Source organism: Typopeltis vanoorti, chromosome 4 (assembly GCF_054136105.1).
Source record: "Typopeltis vanoorti isolate ZY-2024b chromosome 4, IOZ_Tvanoo_1.0, whole genome shotgun sequence".
Lineage (NCBI taxonomy): Eukaryota > Metazoa > Arthropoda > Arachnida > Uropygi > Thelyphonidae > Typopeltis > Typopeltis vanoorti.
In genome coordinates, this window is record NC_143552.1 from 79,638,910 (window position 1) to 79,658,969 (window position 20,060).

The following is a 20,060-nucleotide window of genomic DNA, read 5'->3' on the forward strand; positions in this document are numbered from 1 at the left end:
TTTGGAAAAATATTCATCAAACTAATTGCAGCAAAAAGACCATTCAGTGCAGTTTTTTTTTTTAGCACAGGGAAACTTATTTTATTTTTAAATAAATAAAATTAAGTTCTAATTTTACAATTAGTAATTCTTGACTTTGAACTGTAAAAAGACAGAGCTAACATGGTAGCTACAAAGATTACTATGCTGGCATAACTGATGTTACTGGGTGAAGACTCAAACAGGTCAGGGTTTACATGCTTATATTGAACAAGTTTGAGAAGTATTAACTTAGGAGGACTGTTTCTAAAGATGGTAAAGTCAAAAATCACTTTTCCATCAATTGTGCTTTCCAGAACAAACTGATTTCTGTGAACTTTTAAATGGAGATGATAGTCTTTAATAGTAATCAGTTCTCAGTGTCCCTCTGTCACAATAAGAAAAAGCTGCTGCTTTTCACATTTTTTAATCATATCACATCTTATCCTGCCACTCTCCTCTTTTGGTTCAACTTTTTAATTGTTTTTGTAAAATGAGCATAAGTTAATATTGTTATGCTTCTTGATGGTCTGTTCTTTATCTGGTATTCCATCTCTGCAGAACACTTCTCCATTTTAAACTATTTTATGATAGATCAAGGCTGCATGAGAGTCAATCCCTGCTTCTGAACTGGATACTGATTTAACATCTCCAAAGTGTTATCACAAAACTAAAATAATACCAATTTCTTGAAAAAATCTAATGAAAGATAACTTTTTTTTTTAAATATAATTTCCAAACTATAATTTTGGGTGACATTATAATTATGTAATAAACACTTTTTACAACTTACTATAAACTTTTGCCAAGGTTACCTGCTTCCCTTCATGTTCCCATGTGAAAAAAAAAAAAAATAATAATGAAAATAATGAAATACTACAAATTGCTAACTTTTCTTGTACTCGCTACATTTTTATTTATTTATTTTTTTCATATTAGCACCTGGACCTGTAGGTCCACCAGGTCCTCCAAGAGGTCCACCACCTCCCACCATGGCACCACCTGGCCCTCCCGGTCCTCCACAAACTCAGCCAGGTTCATCATTAGCTGTAGTACCTCAGGCAACTCAGGCTCAATATCCAGATTTACCTCTATTTATGTGTCCAAGGAGGCCAAATGTGGGATCTGAAGGAAGACCTATAACATTACGAGCTAATCATTTTGAAATTCGTGTACCTCGAGGCTACCTACATCATTATGAAGTAACAATTACACCAGATAAATGTCCCAGGAAGGTTAATAGGTAAGTATATAATTATTGTACATTCAAGAGAAATCTTATTTATTTTAGCATTTGGGCTATAAAGAAACTAGGGAAAATATTTTCCTGAGCACTTGAGCAAGCATTATTATTATTATTCAGGCTTCCATGGAGTCAAGAGACTCATTGTGGGAGGTCCTTCTTAGGAAACACAATGTATCTAGTAACTTCAAATAATATTTAAAAAGTACTTATGTATACACGAATGGGATATAAACTGTTTCAATATACAGTACTTAATGCTTGATACCTTTTTCAGTTCATTAAATAAATTATGCTTGACAAGAAATTATATTTTTCTCTTTCTTCTTTATCCAAGTGGGAACAAACAAAAGTTTGCATTTGAGGTAATTTCATGACTAGTCTTCTTGTATTTGGAGACAGGTGACTTCAGATCAAATTGCCCTAGTATTGTTGCAACTTTTTTCATTTTATTTTCAAATTCATCTACTTCTGTGGTTTAAAGTGGTAGTTAATTCCTGCATGGTGGATGATTGTTTTCTTGATATTGATTTTTTTCTATTCTCTCTCAATTTTTGTATGTTAAAGAACATATCCATGTATAAGAACACAAATTTTGAAATTTTCTACTTGAACTGGGGACTTGAAAACCTTAATTATTTGCTTTATAATCCTGTAAGTCTTGCTTAGCAATAATTGCATTCCATTACTGGATGCTCATCTTATGAGATAAATTTTTTGAGTAATAATTCAAAAATCTGAAGTGATATTTATGTATGCAAAATAATTATGCCATGTGATGTCATTAGCCTCTATATCTAAGTGGCCCAGTCGTAAAGTTACTTCACATGCAGACTTTGTTTGCTTTCACTTGGATAAAGGATGAAATCAAGAATATCATTTCTTGGCATCTTTAATTTAATTTATTATTATTATTACATGACACCTCCAGGGAGTCCAAGGACTCATCGTGGGAGGGCACACTACTCTAATTCACTAATACACCTCATCCTCTCCACTACTAATTAATTCTCCAACTATGACACTACTACCATCAAAGGCATCTATTGCCCATCATCACCATCCAACAACAGTATGTTTTGTCTGTAAATTGCGTGTATTCTGAAGGCTGATTTGTCTGTACGTGGGATGAAAAATCCAAGTTTCCAGGAGAAAAAACCCCGCTACCACTGTAAGATCGTCTAACTCACCTTCAACTGAAAAAGCCTATATAAAGATTCCCCTTCATCACGACGAGAATCGAACCCAGGTCTTTTCCAATCGAAGCAGCTTAATTTATAATAATTATGCTAATTTTGAAATTTGAGATTTTTTTGCATAATTTTTAGACCTGGATGAAAATATATTACAGAAATTTGTAAAAGATTTTCAAAATATGTTATTTTTCATATTTCACTTTTGATAATGTGCACTCTAATGATTTAAAATTTCTATACTTTCTTATATTGAGAAATTTAGTTTCAAGTAAGCTGTTTTTAAAATCACTTATTTTCTCTGTTGGTTTCCTAGTTTTAAATTTGTTTTCCATGATATTTCACAATTTTCTTCACAATCACATCTTTTATGGAAATAGGCTTTGTCTTTTAGTTTTGTGAAGTAATTGAGCACTCTTTGCTTACTATTATTCCATACATGAATCGGCATTCTTGATTTGGTGTGTGCTTTAAAAATACTCAGAACACTGAATCTACAAAAGACAGCAGGCAACTTAATGAATATTCTGTTAGAAGCTGGAATGGAGATATTGATATTAGGTTAAAAGAAGTTTTCAGGAATGTAATGAACCACTGTTATTTTCAAAGCATTGGCCCAGCTTAGGAATTAAAATTCAAAATTAAGTTTAAAATTTGAAAATTTACTTTATTTAAAATTTTTTTCATTTTATTTATTTTTTATTTCATTGCCATAAATCATCTTGAAATTGTTGTCCTGAAATACACCAAGTAAATCTTGTTATGTCTTCTCTATGATTGCAACTAAAATATAGAACCTTCTGTACAGCAACTGCCCACTATCTTTCTCTCTGCAAAAGTGTCTGAATCTTTAAAGGTATTGTACATAAGCAATTCATTTTGCATTGCTAATTTTTAAGTGTGAATCATGGCTATTCAGGCTGTTTCATAAAATTTAATTTTTAATGCCATTATTTCTACTTTACATGAGTGTGTATTGCGACATATGAACTTCATATCATTCAGCTTGTATTGCTTTCAATATCAGAATTTATATATATATATATATATATATATATATATATATATTACCATGCATTATGAGAAAAGTCACTTCCCATATCAGCTTTGAACTTTTTTTGAGGTCTTGTCAATGGGAGATGGACTTGGGATAATACTGAGGGCTGAATCAATACAAAATTATACTTTTCCATATACAAGAATAAATTGCTTATCTCCATGTTATTAAAATATTAAAGTACCATTTGGTTATTAAGCAAATGGTACTTGACAAGAAATTATGTTCTGAGCAAACATAAAGGATAAAATATCATCAATACAAAATAAATAACGGAAAAAAAAACCTCACGTAGAAAGATTATTTAATAGTATAATTTTCGCCTGTGTGTCACAGGCATCTTCAGTACATTAAGCTCAAAATTAAACACTAACTGACAATTCCAAAAAGCGCCACCTAAGTAGCTGGTGTAAGATAACTAAAAAGGTCAATAACTTTCCTTAAAAAAAAAAAAAAAATAAATAAATAAATAAATAAAATTAATACAATAAAAAGTTAGGAAAGATTAGCTGATTTGTAAAGTACTATCTCCCATAAAGGGGATAGACGTAAGCCGTCGGATCTGTTTAAGTTAGGAGAATGAAGTAGAGTTTCACATGTTTCTTTATAAAGGCGTTCCATGAGAAACTGACTTTTGTGAAGAACTCTTGTCTTTCTCCAATGAACTCTGTGTCTAGTGAAGATGGCATGTTCAGAAAGTCCAGACTTTTCAGGTTTAAAGTATTCAATATAAGATTGGTGTTCTTCTAGCCGAATAGAGACAGATCTTCCCGTTTGTCTGAAATAAGATAATCCACAAGAGCACGGAATCTGGTAGACACCTGGATGATTAAGATGTGGAAGCTTGTCCTTAGGAGAGGTGAGAAAGGTGGAGATTTTTCTAAACGGTTGAAAAGCAACAAAAATATTCAGTGGTTTTAAAACTTTTGCTATATGTTCACTGATGCCTTGTACATAAGGGATTGGAATTGTCGGTTAGTGTTTAATTTTGAGCTTAATGTACTGAAGATGCCTGTGACACACAGGCGAAAATTATACTATTAAATAATCTTTCTACGAGAGTTTTTTTTTTCCGTTATTTATTTTGTATCGATATGTCTACTCACGGTTTACCTCTTTTAAAACTTAAAATATCATCAGTTTCCTGATATGTACCCCCAAGGGGTGTTCAGGCTACTTTGATAGAACTTCATGATTAAGTTTACATTACTTATCTCATCAACACCCTTGCTCCAAATTAGTCTATTGTCAGCACTCCAGTATTGTACTACCTCACATTTCATTCTTCTAAGGCACTTCTGACTGATTCAGTCCATCTAGTCCAGAGGTTCCTAAACTCTTTGCCATCCATCACACCTCCCTTTAGTGTAATCCTAATGTACAGACTTCCCCTAAAATCCAAACACTAAAATAAACACAAATGAACAATGTAAACAATAGTGATTTTTATTTTTAATAAAGATATAAAAAAAAATAATTATTTATCCTAAACAATTATAAAATAATTATATAATTCTTCATAACCACTTTTACAGGATGGATGTTGCTGCTTTTGACCAGTTAGGACAGAAAATCAAAGAACAGTCTTTGACACTGCTAGACAAATATTTGGTATCCAATCAATTTCTAAACTTTGTCTGGATGCTAACTAATGTTGAAAATTCAGATTTGCATAGGTAATTTGGAGCATATGGGATTAAGGCTAAAAGCACATTGCTTCCCAAAACTGAGTATGCAGCCATTGGGGAACACCACAATTCATCAGGATTTTGATTATCAAAATTTTGCCTTAGCAAGGATTTCTTCTGTAGTTCAGTGAGATCATTCTTCCTTTTATCAGCTTCATCAAATCTAAATGAAAAGTGAAAGGATTCCAAATTCACTTAATAAATCCAACATTTCTTCTGATGTTGGATTTATTATTCTTTTTCTAGATTGGAGTTTGTTCTAGTAGCTGACTTTTCACCATTTGCTCTGTTCTCTGATGCTCGGACCTTGTTTAACTAGATCCATGCTGTTGGTGATGCCCTAGCCTCCATGAAATCTCATCATGTTGAACCTTCATATAAATTTGGGGTTTAATCCAATAGAGGAGTGTACAGTGTAGAGAATTGGCCAAGTCCCAAATTGCCAGCCCATCCTACTACACCACACGAAGGTGAGCATTGGACATTAGGTTAGAGGTCCCAGTCAGTTTTCTGACTGGGGCCTCTAACCTAATGTTTTATCTGAAAGGATAAAACAAGAATATAATTTCTTGTTTATAATTTACTTGGACTGCAAAGCAAACCAATAAATCAGTGATAGACAGAATAAAGCCAGATTGCTCCCTCGAACCTATGATCAACAAGCAAAAATTGTCATACTTTGGACATATTATGCGAGAAAATGATGATGCTTGCTAAAGTTGATGGAAGTAGGAGAAGAGGAAGACCAAGAATTAGATGGGGGGGGGGGGGATGGAGTTAAAGAAGAAACTGGAATGCACCTGGAAATTCTGAATAATATGGTCAGGGACAGATCTGAATGGAGAGTGTATATTCATAGAATCACCAGGAGTCAAATGACTCGATGGAACATAACATAATTTACTTACTGATCATGCGGGGGAGGGGGGGGAACTTTGCTATAAATATCTCTGATTTAGAGTATTTTAATGATACAATGATAACCATTTTGCTACTGCTATATGGAAAATATTACTTCTGTGTAGATTTAGCTCATCTCTGTGGCATTTTATTCTAAATTTGATGGCTTTTTTTTTTTTTTTTTTTTTTTTACATAATCCTGAAGGTATTACCCTAATTAGAGTACAGCAGCTTTTTTGCCAACCAGTCACTGGCTTGGACATTTCTCTAGCATGCCAGTAGGCTTAGCTTGTTGCTGCACAGAGCTGAATCCTGGTATAGTGGTGGATTTTTACTGTGCATTGCAAGTACCTCAGTAGAATGTGGTATCTTGGTTCCCAAGATAGTCTTCTAGAAATTAAAATCTTAGAGTGTTTCAGGTTTATAGGTATAAGCGAGTGATATTTTTAGTTCACTCAGTTTTGGAACTCTTGGACACCTTGAACAAATTATTAAAGGTTGCAACCAGTCTGGATAGTGACCCTTCCCAATGCATGCAATGTGGTCTTGAAAGGTCACTTGAAAGGTAAGTAAAGTGGTATTGTGATAATTTAGAAATCAGGTAAACTAGGGGTGATCACCTCACATACTAGGAGTATGTTGTGTCTTTATGCCTTTACAACCTCATCCCTCAGTATATCTGTTTCTTCCTCTGTGGTTGGTGGTGTTATTTCTTTCAGTTCATCAGTTAACCTCTTTTGAATCTCAACATTTCCCTTTGTCTTATATAACTCAGCAGTATCTTGTCCATCTCTATTTCCTCTGTACACATCAAGATTTTATTCTTTGTATTTTATGATTGTCTGGTTTTGGCTCCATTTCTTGTTGATGTTTCTAATCATCTTGTATACTTATGTTCTCTATTCACCATAGTATTTATTGATATCCTCACACTGTTCCTCTAACCACTTTGATTTCTCTCTTCTAACTGCCCTCTTCATTTAAATGCATTTCACTCTATACTGTTTCTACAGAAACAGTAGAGTGAAATGTTTTTTTTTCTTCTTGAATTAGCCTTAATGTCTTGTTAAATGCACTTCTTCTTTGGCTTTTCTGTCTGTGACTCTTTCTACCACTACTTTCTTGATTGCAGACACCACTTTGTTGTTTCTATCTTTTAGTTCCTTTTTTTTTCCATGAATAGATTTCAGTTCTTCCTCGAGCACTTTTCCAGCGATTTCCTCACTCAGTGTCCTTATGTCTCTTTTTCTGACTGTACAACTGTCCTTCACCTGTCATTTAGCTTCAACTTGATGTTGGCAATCACTAAGCTTGTCATGATCCAATTCCATGTCTGCACCTTAAATCATTTGACACAGTTGGAATAATGTGTCCCATCTCTTACTTATGAACATGCATGTTCATGAGTAAGAGATGTAGCAAATTTTCATTCCAACATCACAATTAGCATGTTCTTTGTTCTTCCATAAGGTGACTGCTATGTCCACTTTCTGCAGCTTTTTTTTTTTTTTTTGCTGGAATTCTGTATTGCAAAATAACTTGTGGTACTTCAAGGCAGAATCAAGCATTCTTTCTCATCTTTCATTGCTTTCTCCATATCCATTTCTCATCCCTCATTTTCTGTCCTAATCTTGGCATTCTATCTCTTGCAATAATCAGAATGGTACTGATTCAAGGTTACTTCCAAGTTACTATAGAACTTGCACCATTGTGATAAATGATCTTACTACAAATCTTGCTATTATTATTCTTTCATTTACTGCTTTATATCTTAGTAAATTCAACTCCTGCTTCGTGTTTTGTACTACTTCCAGAACAGATGATTCTCCACCTTTCATCTCCCCTGGCTCTGTCTAGTGCATCTCTGTTAATCCAAGGATATCACATCAGTATCACTCCATATACTTGCATAGCAAGTCAAGCTTTCCAAGAGCCCATTAAAGTTTGGATATTCCATGTTCCTGCTGACAGCATTTCTACTTATAGTTTTACTCTTGCACTTCTTTCATAAACTGACTTCATTCCAACACCAGTTGCTCAGTTTGGTACTCAGACCTTGTTTATCTGGGCATCCTGAGCCAGCACGTTGTACTTTTCCTTTCTACTTTCATATTGCTCTAGATTTCAATTTTGTTTTGTTTTGTTAGTTGGCACATTGGCACTCATCTAACCAACCTTAATAGTTTATTCATCCATCTCTAAAGTGGATCAAAAGGTGGTTGAAATCCATCTTCTGTGAATCAGATGCAGCTGTTGCCTGTTGCTACATGTGAGATATATAATTTCCCCCCTACCATTGATATCTGAGATGTACCCCCCCCCCCCCCCCACACACACACACCTGGTCTGCCACCCAGGGATGTGCTCTTTAGGGGTTTCTGGCTCCTCTAAAAGGAGCTTTGCATTACCTGGGCTGAAATGAAAATCACCCATTATGGTACAGATTGCTTCTAATTACATCTACTACATTTTATTATTCTGATACTCTTGACCTGTTTATGTTAATGGAACTTCTCAAAAACACCTTTGCATTCATCCTTCACAAGGATGATTGCAAAGGTGTATGTTGCAATCAATTTTTATGTTTAATTTTATTTATTTATTCTTTTTGTAGCAAATTTTTTTATGCTATATTTCATGTTAGTATGTTAGGCAAATTTATGAAGTGGGGGTGTGCTGTAGGGATGGACTTCTATACATGATACCAGCACAGGGAGTACCCAGACCTTATTGCAAGCATGCCTTGCAGTGCCCCTACTATGCTCATACTCTGCCAAGTGCAGCCTGGCAGAGTAAACAGTAGAATTATTCACCAGCTGTGATTGGGGGGGGGGGCCCTCAAAGTGTTACTTACCAACAGGTTAGTACTATCAGTCTGTGGAAACTACTTTACCATTGTATTGTTGAATGAAAAGTGCTAACTCCACATAATAATTATTGTGGAGAGTGTAACCTTGCCATCATGCAATAACCACTTTATGCTTCCAATAAGCAGGTGTTGTTTCACCAGGTGATAGTTAGCTATACCACCTAGAGTTTGGTATTTCCTCCAAAAATGCCTTCCCCCCCCCCCACCCCCCCCCCCCCCCACCCCCCCCCCCCCCCACCCCCCCCCCCCCCCACCCCCCCCCCCCCCCACCCCCCCCCCCCCCCACCCCCCCCCCCCCCCACCCCCCCCCCCCCCCACCCCCCCCCCCCCCCACCCCCCCCCCCCCCCACCCCCCCCCCCCCCCACCCCCCCCCCCCCCCACCCCCCCCCCCCCCCACCCCCCCCCCCCCCCACCCCCCCCCCCCCCCACCCCCCCCCCCCCCCACCCCCCCCCCCCCCCACCCCCCCCCCCCCCCACCCCCCCCCCCCCCCACCCCCCCCCCCCCCCACCCCCCCCCCCCCCCACCCCCCCCCCCCCCCACCCCCCCCCCCCCCCACCCCCCCCCCCCCCCACCCCCCCCCCCCCCCACCCCCCCCCCCCCCCACCCCCCCCCCCCCCCACCCCCCCCCCCCCCCACCCCCCCCCCCCCCCACCCCCCCCCCCCCCCACCCCCCCCCCCCCCCACCCCCCCAGAAACTATTGCCATAAAATGCGATGGAAATTCTATCAACGTCCACCGCCCCTACCTAATTTCCGAATGTTGGACGTTCCAAAACTTACAAATTAAGCCACGTCTCCGGCCATTTAGCGACAACAAATGCAGATACATCTTGCAGCCTTGACATAGCCCTACAGTCATTCCCACAAAGTTCCGACGATGACCGAAACGGTCCGCACCCCGTAAACCCTTGCCCCAGGTTCCACATAAGGATACCCTTCCCCCCCCTCTCCCCACAACAAAATAATATATATATATTTATATATATATTATTAATAGTAACCCGGGTTCCCAAACTTATTTCCCATGTCTCAAGCACATCCCCATGTTCTTCCCCCCCCCCCCCCCCCCCGTTTACATACAACCTTTCAACAAGAGCTTGGATTTAGAAGGCATCTTTAAACCAAAAACAAGGTATGTACATAATTTTTCCACATTTTTTATTCTGCCATAATTGCCTTCTATACTCGCCCATAATGCCCTAAAATATATATATACCCCTTTTGAGTTATGTTAGCCAATGTATTAAATATAAGGGACACTCCTAAACAAAAACAGGCTAAAATAGCTGTTATTTATATTAATAGTGTTTAAGAGGAGTAGCATGGGAATTTCCCAGAAATTATACTTAATTATTGTTTTTAATTACAGAAAAATATACTTTTTCGTATCGAGTGTATGGTTTGAAATTATAGACACTGTGTTTAATATGAAGTGCGCCTGAATGGCAAAGAAATGGAGCTAGCTGAGGAATTAGATAAGTACCAGATCGACATAATAGGGGTGACTGAAACAAAAAATGCAAAAACTCGTGAGATCTTTCTCAGCAATAAATACAAAATGTTATATTCAGGCAATGACAATCAAGGAAAAGAAGGAGTAGCCATAGTATTCAACACATAGTATTCAAGTAGAGTAATGTGGGAAAATATGAAAATGGCGAACTGGACAATGAGACTTATTTGTGCCTATTGTCCCACAGAAGGTTCTACCAAGGTAGAAGTGGAGAAATTTTTTGAGGCTTTAGAAAAAGCAACTGACACAATGAAAAAGGAAAAGTTGGTCCTTGTTGGGGATCTAAATAGCAGGATAGGAAATGATTGTCTGACATACAAAAATATTTTGGGAAAATTTGGAGAAAAGAGCAAAGCTAATAATAATGGCAAATACCTGTTGGATTTCTGCTCAGGACATAGACTAGTTATTACTAACACCATGTTCCAACATAAAAATGTGCACAAATTCACATGGAGAGAAGAGGCAAGGAATAAGAAAAGTCTCATTGACTATGTTATTGTTGATAGTGATGTTTTCTCCCTGGTGCAGGACACCAGAGTGTACAGAGGATTTGAAATTGGAAATGATCACTATTTAGTCTTGAGCAGGATAAAATTGCATTTCATATCGAAAAGAATAACATGTAAGAAAGTTTTAAAGCGAATAAAAGTTGAGCAGCTCTCAGATTGGAGCAGCTGCGCTGGAAAAACAGGAAAGCTTTTTGGCAAAGCAAGAGAAGAGAGGTAGAAAGAGAACTCCGAAGGAGGGAAAAATCATCTGAGTTAAATTCTGTGATCTCAGAAAAGTTTTAATATGTATCTTTATCTACTCTCCAAGGAAGAACTGTTAAATTAATATTGAAAGACAGTACAATGTATTTAAGTCTTTGTATATCAGACATTATGTGCTCAATTTGGAAACAAGTGGCATATGCTCTATGAAGTGAGATGGAATCTGCATTGAAGTTCTTTTTGGTGGAAGTGCTTAATGAAACATACTCCTTTTGTCAGAGCAGTTGTCTTCATGCCTACTTCAGCCAAAGGAAAGATGTTTTTCATGCAAGTTGCTTTCTAGATATATGTAAGCATAATAATTAACTGAGATCTTTAAATTTTTATCGTATTCTGATTAATTTGAGAAGTAAATCGGACTGAATGAATTGAGTTAAAAAAATCATAAAATAAAGGCCTGGTCAGTTCTTCACATTCCAGTTAATTTTCTTATTTATGTTAATTATAAACATTAATTTTAATTTATCTGCATAAAATAAAGCAAAATTGTTATACATTGTTGACTACATATATGCTTGTAGCATACCCCTTCCAATTTTTGATGTATTTCTGTGAGGTAATTGGACTAATTTGAATAAATAATTGAACTGTACATTCTCTTTTAATCAGTTGCCCCTTGCAGCCATTACCGTTTAGATACACAAGGAAAAGGGACACACCCACCCATCCTTAATAAAGTTAATAAAAATGAATATTCAATTCTGTATATGATACACTGATTTAGGGTTACTCGAATAACATGTTTGCCATCTTTTGCATTAATAATAGCATGTACCTATCTGTGCAGTGAAATCATTGGGCCTGGTTGGCCAAGTAGTACCCACTCTCCAAACAACAGGCTGCAGGTTCAAATCCTGCCATGGTCATAGATGTTTGTGATTGTCTTTAGGTGGGAGGTGAATTTTATCACCCTATGTGAGATCACCACCCTGCTTATTGGAGGCCTGAAGTGGCTTAAAAAAGTTCAATGTTTGGTCTCTAGAGCAGTTTCCAGACTATGTAATAAAAATATTAAAAATACAAAAAAAATATAAAGATTGATAAAAAAAAAAAAAATAGAAAAAATCCTTAGCCTACCACAGTGCAAAATGTACTATAAGTTTGCAATTAACCTTTTGTGGATGGGAGAAACATTTAAAAAAAATCTCTAGCAAGATGTCTGCCAGCCATCCCATAGGTATTCAGTTGGATTGAGATCCAGTGGATTCATTGGCCATTCAAGATGGATGATGTTCTCCACACACTTCTTGAACCTGTTCTACAAGTGTGGGTCCAGTAACATGGTTCATTATAATCCTCTAAGACTAAACCTCTGTCTGTTTACAAGCATCACATATAGAGCACACCACCTATGGTTGGCAACACTGATCATATGTTATTCAATTTACAACATGGGTCCTAATTCTGACAAGCAAACATCGTATAAGTAATGCACCATGGATCCACACTTGTTTTATTTGCATCATGTGTACACCATCTGTTTGATGCAGCAAGAACTGTTGCTCAGCAGATTAGCATGCCATTCTCCACTCCTATAGTACCTAACATGCCATTAAGATTTGATAATGGCCTTTGGTGAGAGAGATGGTGTATTGTATGCCTTCATCACTTGAGAAAGGTGCACGATCTTCATATGAAAATATTTCTACACTTTTGTTATTGTATTATGATGTCAGCTGTGGCAGTTTCTCCAGTTAATTAAACCTGTATGAGGCATTGTACTACTTTCTTAACACTAGCATTCTCTCCATGCTTGCCTCTTTATTGGCTGGAAGTGGTTTGGACATAAATCTAAGTAGAAAAAATTGTAAGGGGGGTGGTTTAGCCATCTCAGACATACCCAATCCCCTTATGTGGAGGTTAACGGTAGAAAGGATCTTTAATTAACCAAAAGAACAATCGTATATAAAAATAAAATAAAGATGCCAAGAAATTATATTCTTGGCACTTTAATTTATAATACAATATAATCAAGTGAAAACTTTCAACATATGTATGAAAATAATGCAAGTAGCTCCTAAAGTTAAAGCTTGACTAGCTGCTAGGCTTATAAAATAGAATGGAGAATAAATGATCAAATTTAACAGAGCATACAAAATTAACAATTTCAGATATCCTCATGTTAATTAACATGACAGTCTCAGCCAATTCTTTCTTAAATAAGATAAAACTAGTTGACAATTTTCCTATGGGTATTTTTCTCTCCCACATGGAATCACAACTCCTATCCCCTTCCCTTTCCACTGGTATCTCCTGCTACAATAAATATGTTGTGACCTTTGTATTGGTAACATGGATGCTACATACTAAACTCTTGCATTCTCTATACATCTTTAGTCACAGACTACATTTCTTAATTGAATATGAGGGTGACAAATCCATAGACCACAATAAGATCTTTATCTTGAAAAGCCAAATGGCTATATTTTCTGGCAAAGTTAATTAAATTAAGGGGATAAAAATCCCTTATTATTTTACTCGCCGATAGTTCTTCGGCATGAAACTCGTAGATCGTAGTTTTCGATCTTAGAGTTTCGCATACTGGCTGTAAAATAATAAGGGATTTTTATCCCCTTAATTTAAGATCTTATCTTCTTTTTAAACCATGCTAAAGTGTCTTTACTGCTTGTAATTTACTACAAAACTTATAAAACCACTAAAACACCATCTGACATACAGTATCATGTGGTTTACAAATTTGTCAATCTGGTTATAAATACCTCTTATATCAGATTCATCATCTGTTCTCTTAATTGAACAGTACTGTAATTTTAATATTATCTCTGATTTTTGCTTCCTACTACAAAGAAAAAACCCAAACAAAAGCACAGTAATGATATTAATATTAACAAATCCCATCACTGAAGTCTCACTATATGCAAAACACAGATCCAAAATTGATAATGTCCATTATTGATTTTCAAGAATACAAGAGCAAACTACAGTAATTATTTGGACAATAGATCAAGTGTTAACATAAATATTTATTAAACCTACTAATTTCACCAAACTTTAGCTGTTGGCATCTTCAGGGTACAGCTAAAGTTTGATGAAACTAGTAGGTTTAATAAATATTTATTAGTTAACACTTGATCTATTGTCCAAATAATTACTCTAGTTAGATGATCAAGAAAATAAACATTCATTAAGAGCAAACTACATTGCTCAGAATGTCTTTCCATAGAACTGACAAATACACAACTCACAAAGACCCTACTACTCCTGTCTTCATGTCAGTTAAATAAGATAAGTTATTCTCCCGTTCATATTTATATCATGAACAATGTTATCTGAGATGCACTGGCTATTTTTCCAAAATAGCTATTGCAACATCATTCACACTGTGGGCTTGTCATGAATATTTTTCTTTTTTTTTTTTTAGCTTTTATTTCTTACTTTTTTCATAATTCATGGGTTTGATTTTTTTCTTTGTTTCATTTCTTCTATTTCATAATTTTATCCATATTCCAAATTCTCTTCAATCTCATTACTAGTTTTTCACCCAGTTTTGAAACTCATTACTACACACACACACACACACACACTGAAATCATTCCTACCTCAAGATAGCAAATTTGCGCACGTGCACACACACACACACACACACATTAAAATCATTCCTACCTCAAGATAACAAATTTGTACTCCTTATAATTAAAATGTTCAATTAATGATGAGGATCATCTTCAAATTCCCAATGTTTATCATCTGGGAGTGGATAGTACTACATGAAACAATTACATCATTACTAACTTGAACTCTGCTGATGAGTTGGGGTTTGTTCCAGTAGCTGACTTTCACACTTTGCCCTGGTTCCCTGATGAAAACAACAAATGGACCTTGTTTAACTGGTCAGTGCCCCAGCCAGCTTAATTCTCTCATGTTATGCCATCATTTAATTTCGTTTAAGCCAATAAGAATACAATTTAGTTGGCTAAATCCCAAATGACAGCCCATCCTTGTTCCTTGTTCATTCAGTATCCAGGTAGACGTGGATTGGACATTAGGTCAGAAGCCCTGGTCAGTTCTTCACATTCTTTAAAATGACACACAGAGGTCTCCTACCAGTTTTTCAACTTTGATCCTTAAGCACTTCATCAGTGATAATTTAATTAGCAAATAAAACATTTATATGTTGCCTGCTGTGGTAATTTAAGGGCATCTCCATTCTAATTTATAAGCCTAGCTAATAGCATAATCATGTTTACTGAGTATCTTTGTTTCAGTTCTCACTCTCACACACACACACACACACAATGTTATTTTTTGTTTTTTTCTTCACTAAATATAGAAAACTTTTCTCGATTTGTATAAGCAGCATGTTAATTCTAATAATGGAATGTATATATTTTGCATAGGTTGAACTGGAAGTAACTTTGCCTGGTGAAGGTAAGGATCGTGTATTCCGAGTGGCCATTAAGTGGATAGCCAAAGTAAGTTTATATGCTTTGGAAGATGCCTTAGAAGGAAAATCACGGATAATTCCTGTAGATGTTATACAAGCTCTTGATGTTGTTATGCGACATCTCCCTAGTATGACGTAAGTTTTTTTTTTTTTTTTTTTGTGTGTGTGTGTGTTAAGACAATTAAGTTTAGCATGATTTTTTAATGTAATATTTTAATGTCATTTCAGATATACTGGCCTTTTTTTAACAAAATAATAAACACATTTAGTTTTTATTTGAAGATTAAATTTTTAAAGATTTAATTGCTATATGTGTTCTCATGTGAATTGACTTTATATATTGTTCATCCTGCAACTGCTTGATATAGTTTAAACCAGACTATGAACTAGCTAGTCCACTAGATATGATATCCTCACACCAACCCATAGTTGACTTTGCTGTGTGATAAGAAGCATTGTCTTGTTGCAACAAATGTGGTCCTTCACCATACAATTTCATACACGCAGAAAGCACATTTATCAGAGTTGGCATCAATAAAAATAAATCTCAATATAGGTACTGGATACATTCCATCCAGTTAGAGCAGAATTATTACAATATATAATTATGACACATTTTGTCTCTGCTTGTGGGCCATTTCAAACCAAAATCTGAATGATAGAAAAATTTTGTAATGGTTTGGTACCGAATTTGAATAAAATCAATCTTGCTGGAATCTCTAACTTATATTTTCTAGGTGGACAAAATCATTCTAATCTGTCAGTGTTTTGTATTTTGCACTTGACAAAAACATGATGCCAGCACACTTCTACCATAGTGTATTAAAGTTGAAACAATGCAAACCTGCTTGTAGCATATGCTAGTCTCTTGCCACATCTAAATTCTTCTCTGACAGAATAAACTGTAGTGATTACTGATCCAAAATGCTGATTCCATTCATATGTAGTCCAGGTTAGTCATGTAACTGTTGCTGAGCATGAACATTTGAAAACATTTTAACATGAACATTTACTACATGCTCAAAGTTATCTCTGCACCATGTACCATTTTAGTTTGTATTCATGCTGAATGTGGGCTTGCTGGTTATCTTTTATACAGCTTAGGATATCATTTGCATAGCCTCTATCTGTATGGGCTTTGCATTATGTGCTCTTCTTCTATATGACAGCCTGGTCGGCCGAGTGGTTAGCTTGTCCTCTCTCCAGCCAAAACACTGTGGGTTCGAATCCTGCCATGGGCATCTCCATAAGTTAGAGATGCCCATGGCAGGATTGTGGAAATACTAGTATTAGTAGTGGGCGGTAGATGCCATTGGTGTAGTTGGATTGAGTGGTGTAGACAGAGAGCTGTAGAGTAGGCGCCCTCCCTCGACGAGTCTTTGGACTCCCTGGAGGTATCACTTAATAATAATAATAATAATAATAATATTCCAGCATTTTTGGAAGCAATGTACAAGGTGGCCATAATTAAAGAGGAGGTGTTCAAAGCCCTGTAGCTATGTATTGGACGAAATTCAACCAAACTTGGTGTAGTTTTGTATTTACAGAAGATAAGAAATAGTACAAAATTCTGCCACCAGGAAACATTTGGCACTATCAGCATGTTTTGCGATTAATTAAACAGTAATGGCTAGAAGAGATACAACAAATCAATTTTCGTGCTCGTATAACTTACAGAAGTGGTAATATCCTCCTTTCAGATGTTCTAAGAACTGCATTCTGTGATTGAAATTTTCTACAGTGGAATGCAACAGATCTGCATCGATTTGCCTCACATTCTACTTTATTGTCTTTCAAGGTTGCTAAATCAGGAACCTGTCCTTCATACACTACATGTTTCAGATGGCCCCACAACCAAAAGTCACAGGCTGAGATCAGGCGAATGAGGTGGCCGTGTTGCGGGAAATGCATGACTAATCACTTTGTGTTCTGTGACGTGTTATCGTAATATACTGGGCAATAGTACACCACCTCATATTGGCAATCCAGTATGAGGTGGTGCTCCATTGTGTATGAATATGAGTCAAAGCATCTTTACTGTGTAGTTTGGCATCTTTCAGTACCTAACAGCAGAGATGGTACAAGTCACTGGTCCTGTGGGGTGACCGAAGTATGGACCGATAGTAAATGATACAGTGTAAAGGGGTCTGATTGAACACGTGAGTTATTCACAGCCCAATGCTGCAATTGTGTAAGTTAACACTACCGTTCAGATAAAAATTGTGCCTCATCACTCCACACGATCTTCCTCAGCCATGCATCATCCACCTCCATTCGAGCTAAGAATGTCAGGGCAAACTGCAGTCAAGTTTCTGCATCGCCATGAAGCAAAGCTTTGATATGGGAGATGCTGTAGGGGAAAAACCTCTGCATTTGACACAGGATTTTGCACACAGTTAAATATGATACGTCCTTATCCTGTTGTTATTGCCCTTGAATACTGCTGGAACGTTGTGCATTATTTATTCATTCCATGTTGCATGACGACAGTTGCCACTTGTTGAGGATTAATCCATTTGCACCCTCATCCTGGCCTCACTGCTAAAGATCTGCTATTTTCAAATCATAAAATCATTTTTCTAAGATTTGTTATTGTCATTGGACCTTTTCTCCTATCTTTCAAATACCAAAATTTTTGAAGCTGGGCATTAGCATTGCTGCATTGTTGATAGCAAAGCTTGACTAACAATACAATTTCCAGTAAGGTGAGATCTGTAGCACTTCAGTCTTATCAGAATGATGCGATTTTGTTTCAGTCTTCCTTATATCCACCAACTCGTCAGTAGAAACAGTGTACTTATGCAAATATCAGACATTTATAGTGCCAAATGTCCCTGGCAGAATTTCGTACTATTTTTTGTCTTCTGTAAATAAAAATCCAATGTTCCAGAGTGTACTTACACCAAGTTTGCAGAATGCCGTCCGATACATTTTTTGTTAAAGGGCTCTGAATATCTCCCTTTAATTATGGCCACCCTGTATATTCTGTATTTATTTACATAAGATTTAGTTTTCAATTCCTACTTTGTCATTTCAAGAACAAAATTGCCTATATATTAAATTATGACAGTTTAAAATAGTTTAAAAAATTATTTAAACTATTGGATTACTTCTGTTATCTTTATTGTGGAGATATCTTCCACTAACACACTACTTTTTAATTAAGATAACACTTGATATTTTAATCTGTATAATTAGTAACACTCGCAATCATGACATTGGGACACAGGCATCAAGATACATTATACTAAACTAGAGCATTACTAAACTGGTCAACCTTTGCTTGACCTCTAGCAAGGGAGAAAAAGAAGAAAACATAAATAATAAAAAAGTAATGATTCAATACATAAATAAATAGAACTATACTAGTGTTCAAAATTTAAGTATGAATACTATTTCTGAAGATTACAACTACAAATTCAGATGAATCAGCTTTTAGTAGTTTGCATAACTGATGGTTTCGAAAAATCGGGTACACACTGAAATTTTCAAATCAAATGCAAAGGGGATCATGTGGTAGCACTCAACAAGATAAGGCAGAACGCTGTGCTAAGCGAATTGTGTTTGAAGGAAGTTCTTTGTAAAAGAATAGTTGCAAACTTGGATGTCTTGTAATGTCTCAAAGACATCATCTAGATCAGGGGTGTTCAACCTGTCGATCGCAGAGCAATTTTTGGTCGATCTCTTGTGTGTTCCTCCTTACTTACAAATTTAATTAAAACTGAAGACATAATATTTTATTTATCATTATTATGTATTATTTTTAATTTGCTTTAAGTGTATTGTGGTGCACCCTGTTGGGTATCTACTTGGATACTGAACGAACGAGGAGATAGGATGGGCTGGCAATTTGAGATTTAGCCGACCAAATTGTATTCTTATTGGTTAAACCAAAATAAAAAATGATGGTACAACATGACAAAATTTAATGCCGGCTGGGGCATCGCTCAGTTAAACAAGGTCCCCATTGTTTTCGCCAGGGAACCAGGGTGAACAGCGAAAAGTCAGCTACTGGAACAAATCTGAAAACACACCCCAACTCAACATCACCAGAGTTAAAGATCGGTACTATCAACATAAGAAGCCTGAATGGCAAAGAAATGGAGCTAGCTGAGGAATTCGATAAGTACCAGATCGACATAATAGGGGTGACTGAAACAAAAAAGACAAAAACTGGTGAGATCTTTCTGAGCAATAAATACAAAATGTTATATTCAGGCAATGACAATCAAGGAAAAGAAGGAGTAGCCATAGTATTCAACACAAAATACAAGGCTAATCTTCTTGAATGGTAGGCAATTTCAAGTAGAGTGATGTTGGCAAATATGAGAATGGTGAACTGGACAATGAGACTTATTTGTGCCTATTGTCCCACAGAAGGTTCTACTAAGGTAAAAGTG

General features: G+C 36.4%; 1 protein-coding gene across 1 annotated transcript in view; it reads left to right on the top strand.

Annotated features, from left to right (window-relative positions):
- LOC150107437 (protein argonaute-2-like) overlaps positions 1 to 20,060 on the top strand; it is a 218,859-nt gene that overhangs the window by 30,737 nt on the left and 168,062 nt on the right. The window contains exons 2-4 of the mRNA XM_090392096.1: positions 958 to 1,261; positions 5,047 to 5,122; positions 15,614 to 15,795. Coding sequence (XP_090248222.1) covers positions 958 to 1,261; positions 5,047 to 5,122; positions 15,614 to 15,795 — 562 coding nt within the window. The remainder of the gene's footprint in view (positions 1 to 957; positions 1,262 to 5,046; positions 5,123 to 15,613; positions 15,796 to 20,060) is intronic.